This window comes from Grus americana, chromosome 10 (genome assembly GCF_028858705.1).
Source record: "Grus americana isolate bGruAme1 chromosome 10, bGruAme1.mat, whole genome shotgun sequence".
NCBI classification, from domain to species: Eukaryota; Metazoa; Chordata; class Aves; order Gruiformes; family Gruidae; genus Grus; species Grus americana.
In genome coordinates, this window is record NC_072861.1 from 3,306,080 (window position 1) to 3,312,884 (window position 6,805).

Here is a 6,805-nt window from a genome sequence, read left to right on the forward strand (position 1 = left end):
CCTTGCTAAAGCAGGTGCCTTTGAGACTTTGCAGCCCACCCTGCATGGAGCAGGGCTGCTGGGCTACCTATCCCCTCTGCTCAATGGGGTTTGAGCCCCTCGCCCCAGGGACCTCCTCGGAGGTCAGCAGACCCGCTCTTCATGGGCTTTAAAGGACCCCATGCCCCCTTGCAGCACCGTTGGTGGCGTTTGGGGGTGAACGAGCCTGAGCCCTGTGTTTTGAGGTTTGCCTAGAGTGTCCCGGCATCTCCTCGTGAGGTTGAAGCTCCCTGGATGGGAGCCACCCCCCCATCCCTTTCCACCCTGGCGAAGAGAGAGGATGCTGCCCCCAGGCACTGCCCTAACAGCCACCCGGTGCGCTTGGATGCTCAAAATCCTGTCGCATCCGCCGCCCTGACCAACACTGTTTTAATCTTATTTGATTACTGTCTGGCACGATGTCACCAAACTGGGTGACGGCGGTGGCACCGGAGGCGGATCTGTGATCTTTTTAAGACGACAGAAACCCGAGGTGTAACTCCTGCTGCCTTCCCAGCTCTGGGGTTTGCGCCTCCGAGCACAGGAGCGATGAGGTGCTGGTGGGTGCCGGGGTGTCCCTTGCAGCCCATTCCGAACCCATCTCCAGCCTCCGAGGCGCTGGGGCTTTGAAGGCAGCTTCGTAATCCCCAAAAACTTTCACAGCTCGGGGCCAGGGGTGGAGCTGGATTTCGGCATCTGTTTACGCAGCCCTGCCCCAGGCTTCCTGGAGATGTCTTGGCAGGCGGTGGCCTGGGACCGAGGTGAGAGATGACAGCCCTGGGATTAAGAGAGGAGGTGGCTTCGTTGGTTTGCTTGTTTTCTTTCCCTTCTTTGACATAAGCAGGGTGCCCTGGGGGTGAATTGAGCTCCTCTTCTTCGTAGTGGCTTCTCGGCCCCTCTCTAACCCCCCCAAAATCGGTACGGCCGTGGGATAGCTCTGCCCCCCGTGCATCCTCAGTCCTCTCCACCCAACCTCGAGCAGATGGCGAGGAGGTTCAGGGAGGTGATCTGGCTGAGAAGAGCCCTTAATAAAAAATTGCCCACGTGGGGAATGGAAATTCGGGTCTGGGTCCCGCTGTGATTTTGCGAACGTGAGGGAGGGAGAGGAGCTGGTGGGGGTTGCGGCATCCCGGACTTGTGCTGGCTGGTGGCCGTGCTGAGTGGGGATGGTGATGCTAACCACGGTATCGCCTGCTTCATCCAACCCAGGAGCCGGGTGGCAGGGTGCCCTGGTTTGTTATGAATGAGAAAAGCTTAATAGCGCTAATAATTTGCCATAAAAGCTATGAGTAAACCTGGTGAACGCGGAGGAATTCACCTTTCTGGCAACAAAACAGCCACGCACCAGCAAAGCTGGGGGAGCAGCAGCTCTGCAAGGCGAGCAGAGGATTTCAGACATGGCTTAGGGCTGCTGGGAACCTAAATATTATTATTTTTTTTTATCCTTATCCCAGATTCCAAACCCTGTTCCCAGCCAAGGTTGCAGGAATAAGTTCCTGTACTCGCCTATTCTCAGGCAGCCAGGGAGGGGGAGGACCCTGGCTGGGATAAAATTGATGTAAAAAGTTGTATCCTACAAAATGAAACCAAAACTCTCGTCGGAGCCGTGATGTGGGGGTTTGGTTTTTTTGGGTTTGGTTCTTTTGTTTGGGGTTTGTTTTTTTTTTTCATCCTTTCTGCTTGTAATGGGAAAAATATGTGCCTGCTTGTTAGCATCAAAGCCGTTCGTGCGAGGAGCTGCTCGGCCGGTTCTGGGCTGTTTCTGCCTCAGGACCCCCACGGAGACCTCGGCGCCGTACCCGGACAGTGTTGGTGTGTGGCAGCTCCTCGGCTGCCGCTTTCCTTACCCTACGAGCTGGCTGGACACCGAACCGTGGGGCTGGAGAGCTTGTGTGGGGGCTTGAGGCTCCAGGACAGCTGGTTTTGGCCTCTCTGCCTTCCCCTGCCTGCCGCAGGCAGCGATGGGGGGGGTGTTTGGGTACCCAGGGTCATCATGGGAGGATGCTATGGTGTGGGGTGGGGTAAAGGGGATTGGTGCTGAGCTGTGGTACCCCAGATGATGCTGGGTTTGGGGGTGCACAGAGGCAGCACACAGCAGCTTGCTTTTTTTTTTTTTTTTTTTTTAAAAAAAAGGTATTTATTGTGCTTGGGACTTTGCTGTCCGTACAGTTTTGGTTACAAGGCAAAGGTAGTTGCAGGGGTCCGTCCAGCTCCCGCAGGCGAGGACTGGCAGAAGGCACGAGAGCCGGACCGCCCGTGCCTCGGGGTGGGGGAGATGGAGATGCTCAGCCCCCCGCCATGAGACGAGGGGTCCCCCTGCACCCTGGGGCAGCCGGGTATGGTATATATGTCCCGCGTGGGAATGCTAAAGCACTTAAGGAGTGTATTTATGGCTTATAGGTCAGTTCAGTTTCTCTCTCTGTCATCTGGGTTTTCCCAATCTTTCTTCCTCCCGCTTCGTCGTACAGCCCACACTCGGTTTCCCATCAGAGAGGAGAGCTGGGAAATTATTTTGCTCTTTTTGGGCTCAATCCCTCCCTGCCGGGGTCGGAGCCGGAGTAGGGCAGCTCGGTGGGTCCAGCCCAGCCGAGCGTTTTGGACCGCAGGCTTCAGTGGTGTAGAGGGAAGGAGAGGGGCGGGGGGGGGGGGGGGTGGAAATCAGCTGCGTCACGTTTGGGAGAGGTACCGAGGGTGGCAAGGCCTGATCCTGCAACATGCAGGGAGGGTGCAGGCACCCTGGGTGCTCCCAGCACCCAGCCAGCAGGAGCCCTTTGTGCTCCTGCAGGGATGAAGCCTGTGGAAAAGCTTCTCCTGCTCCACAAAAATGACCCGATCCAAGCCCGTGGCCACATCCAACGTGTCCTACCGTACTCATCGTATCTCTGTCCCCCGGGGACCCCGTGCCCAGGTTGTTCCCCCTCTCTCGGACTGGTCATCCTGCTCCTGGTGCTTCACATGAGGTTGGTGGTAGGAAGGATGTGGCTGGCCGGCCAAGGGCCCAGGCGCTGGCCGTGGCGGGGATGTCATCTTTGGTGCCGCTGGACCGACAGGATCCTCTTTGCGAGAGATCCCCTCCCTGGTCGCAGCTGACTGCTGTGGGTGGAGGAGGGCTTGTGGTGGTGGGCTCTGGGGATGGGTGATGGTCACCCTGTTGAGGGTGGACTTTAATCCTGCAGCTGCGCTTTGGTCTCAGGAGGGGCATAAGTCAGGAGGTGGCAGATTTGGACACCTGGAAAGCAGCAGCACGGTGAGGATCTGCTCTACATCACCCGAGCTTGTTTAAAGCTCTCAACTAATAGAGCCCAGCCCTGACCCCCATCTAAGGAGGGGTTGAACTACCAGCCCTGGGCCTGAGACTTGGCCCCCTTTGACTCCTGACCGCCAGAAGCTCAGCAAAGGCATGGCACTACGTGAAGATAAATGCTACAGAAAGAGGGGGAACCCCCTAAGGCACCATTTCCTCCTCCCTTTAACAGCAGAGCGCGATGCCCAAAACCAGCAGGAGGGTTCCCAGGTGGACCTGGGGCCCCGCTCCTCCAGCCCTGCTCTTCGACTCCCTTGGCATGTGGTAAATGATGACCAGCTTTTCTCCGGCACCGGAGGGATCCATTTCATCCCCCTTGTAGCAGCTCTGACCCCCAAGGTGGCTGGCTTGGGGGTCATCTCGGAGCAGGTCTTCAGCCGGATTCTCCGACCCAGCCAAGGCCACGTTGACAGAGACATCCCGCGTCCCCACGTCGTTGACAGCGAGGCAGGTGTAGATGCCTTCATCCTCCTTGCTGAAGTTGGGGATGGCCATGGTGCCATTCTTGAAGACCAAGAAGCGCTCTTGGCTCTGCTTGACGTTTCCATCCCGCGCCACATTGGGCCCATTGATCTCGACGCGGCGGCTGGAGGTCTGGATCTTCCACCTGATCTCCGGTGGAGGGCTGCCCGCCACGCTGCAGTGCAGTGTCAGGGTGAGGCCATCATACATGACGGTGTTGTCCAGGTTGGAGAGGTAGGTGAGCTGCACGGAGGGGGCAACGCAGTGGTGGTCAGGGATGTCTGTCACCGCCCTGCCCTTCAGCCTGCTGGGAGCCACGCACAGGGTAGAACCCCCCTTGGTGATGGAGACGGAGGTGTTCTCAGTCCACTTCTTCAGCCAGAAGACCTTGCACGAGCAGTTGAAGGGGTTGTTGAAGATCTGCAGCTGGGACAGGGAGGGCAGGTTATCAAAGGTGCCCTCGGCCAGGGTGGTCAACTCGTTGTCGTTGAGCCAGAGGGAGCGCAGGTCCTTCAAGGAGCGGAAAGCGTCCCGGGGCAGCCCGGCCAGGCGGTTGTTGTTCATCTTCAGGATCTGCAGACCGCTGAGGTTACGGAGGTCCTGCCAGGGGAAATCCGCAATCTTGTTGTGGCTCAGGTCCAGGTTCTTCAGGTGCACCAACAAGGCAAAAGCCCCCGATTCCACCACCCCAATCTGGTTGTAACCCAGCCACAGCGACTGCACTTCGGGAACCTCGGCAAAGGAGCCCTTCCCCAACCAGCCAATCCTGTTGGCCGACAAGGTGAGGATGGTCACGTTGGAGGACAACCCCTCGGGTACCTCCTGGAGATCTTTGTAGGCGCACTCGGCCAACAGCCGCCCGTTCTTCTTGGTGGAGCAGGAGCAGGCGGTGGGACAGGCCAGGCAGGGTCCCAGGAGAGCAGCCAGCCCCAGGCAGCAGAGCAGGGGCCTCATCCTTCCTCCTGGGAACAGAGATGGGGGCGAAATGAACGGGACGGGTCGAGCCGAGATGGCGATCTGCTTTTTCTCGCCGTGCGCTAAGAGGAAGCAGCAGAGCAGCGAAGCATCCATGTGACTATTCCCAGCACTTCAGCTGGAAAAGGCTGTTTGAAATATTCCCTAATCCAAGGAAGGCATTTCCTCGCCGAGAGCAGAGCCTTTGACTACCTATGTGAGCGGGGAACTTCCCCCTAAACCCTTTCCTTCCCCTACTAGAAAATGCCTGGTTTTGATCTTTGTTGAAATACCAGTCCCCCCCAGGATGCTGTTTCCCAAGGTTTTGGGATGAAAAGCAGGAACTGGGGGTTCAGAGTTTACCCTGCTGAGGCTGGAATTAGGAGAAATGGAGCAACCACAGCTCTTTCACAACCAGCCTTCCCCCAAACCATCAAGTTGTTGAGATTTTCAGCACGCTTTCAGACCTCAAACCAACCCCCCCCCCATCTCCATATTTTTCCATGTCATGGAAAAAACCAGCTTCTCAAGTGCTTTTTTTTTTTTTTTTTTTTTTTTTTTCCCCTCAGCAAGCGAGTGTGGGGTCCCTGGCTGCTGGAAGTCTTTTAGAGCGAAATATTTCTGAGCTAACTCCTTATTCTCCTTCTCGTCTCGCAAAGGGGACTGTGCACGCTTGGTTCCCGGCGTCTGGAAGCTGTGTCCCACCAGGGAAGAGGTTAACTGCGGCTCTGCGAGGAGCTGGCAGCGAGACCCCTTTGTCTCTGCCTTGTAGGCAAGTTTTTACCGCTCCTTCCAGTCCCCAACCCTGTCATTTAAAGCTGGGGGGGGGGGGGCGGAGATGTTTTATTGGCAATGGAGATGCTGAATAAGCCCTGCGCACCAACGGGGGGGTGGGGGTGGGGGGTAAAAGGGCCCTGTCTTGCAGGGATAGACCACCCCAGGACCGGGGTTCAAGGGATGGGGAAGGAACCCCGAGGGCTCTGGGGGTGATAGAGGGGTGAGAGCCCAGCGGTGCGGGAGGGAGGGGGGTGTCCCCTTGGCTGATGCATTTAAAGCCCCCGGCTGGTGTAATTTTGCGGTGTCCCCTATCTGTCCCAGCCCAACTTGCTGCCGGTCCCGGTTTGCAGGGGCAGCTCCCCATCACACACACACACCCCCCCCCCCCCCAGGAGATGCGGGATGCGGGGGGGGGGAGGGGGAAGGTCCCGCCGGGAAAACGCGGGGGGGTGGGTGGGGGGTTCCCGCATCGCTTGAGCTCCCCGAGCACCCCTCCACCTCGGCTTCCTCCCATCCCAAATCCCCCCCCTTCCCGGCGGCTCTGTCCCCCCCCCGCCTCCCCGGGAGTGCCGTTACCTCTCCCCGCCGCCTCTCTCGCTGCCCCGCTGCCGAGGCAGCCCGGGGGCGGTGTGAGCAGGGCCGGCACGCCGCATACCAGAGCCGTGAATAACCATCCAGCCCTCCCTCCCTCCCCAACCCGGCCAGCCCGATCCCCCGACCCCCCCCCCCTCCCCGGTCCCTCCTGCCCCTTCACCGGCAGCTTCGGGGGGATGGAGCCCGGTGGTCCTCGCTCCTCTGGAGGTGGCGGGGAAGGGCGGGGACGGGGGGGAAACGGGACGGCTGGTTCCCTCGGCCCTCGTCGGGCTTCTCCTCCCCTCCCCGTCCCCCGGGCCCTTTTGTTTTCCATGGCACCGACCCACTCCCGCTGTCGGAAAACGGCTGCGGGGGCCCTTCCTCCGCCCGCCCGCCTCCCCCCGGAGCCCAGCAGAGCCTGGTCCCCCCTTCCACCCCCGGAGCTAGGGGAGCATCCATATCTCTGCCCCCCCCCCCCGCCCCAGCTCCATATCTCGGAGTTCATCCTGTGCCACCCCTTGCAGGGGACGTGCGGGGGACAGGGTGGAGGGTCGAACGGCTTCTGGAGGACATGGGGGGGCTGCTGGCTGGTGAGTTGCCTCTGAGAAGGGGTGAAAGGTTTTGGGGTCTCGGGGGTGGCAGGGTATCCCACTGTAGGGCTGTGTGGGGCCAGGGCAGGGTGGGAAGGAGGGTGGGTGGGTGCCCAGAGGCTGGTGA

At 59.5% G+C, this 6,805-nt stretch overlaps 1 protein-coding gene across 2 annotated transcripts; it reads right to left on the bottom strand.

Annotated features, from left to right (window-relative positions):
* Positions 1-2,121: 2,121 nt before the first annotated feature.
* ISLR (immunoglobulin superfamily containing leucine rich repeat) lies at positions 2,122-6,384 on the bottom strand. 2 transcript variants are annotated; one of them, XM_054836795.1, is made up of 2 exons: positions 6,270-6,384; positions 2,122-4,746 (listed from the first exon to the last, which is right to left on the bottom strand). In XM_054836795.1, the coding sequence occupies exon 2, from the start codon at positions 4,736-4,738 to the stop codon at positions 3,488-3,490; it is 1,251 nt and encodes a 416-aa protein (XP_054692770.1). In that variant the 5' UTR covers positions 4,739-4,746; positions 6,270-6,384; the 3' UTR covers positions 2,122-3,487. The 2 variants fall into 2 exon arrangements, with proteins under 2 accessions (XP_054692770.1, XP_054692771.1); XM_054836796.1 differs by lacking the exon at positions 6,270-6,384 and adding an exon at positions 6,092-6,178.
* Positions 6,385-6,805: the final 421 nt, after the last annotated feature.

Excerpts from the sequence above, each read along its gene's own strand:
- ISLR (XM_054836795.1), bottom strand. The coding sequence starts at position 4,738 with ATGAGGCCCCTGCTCTGCTGCCTGGGGCTGGCTGCTCTCCTGGGACCC.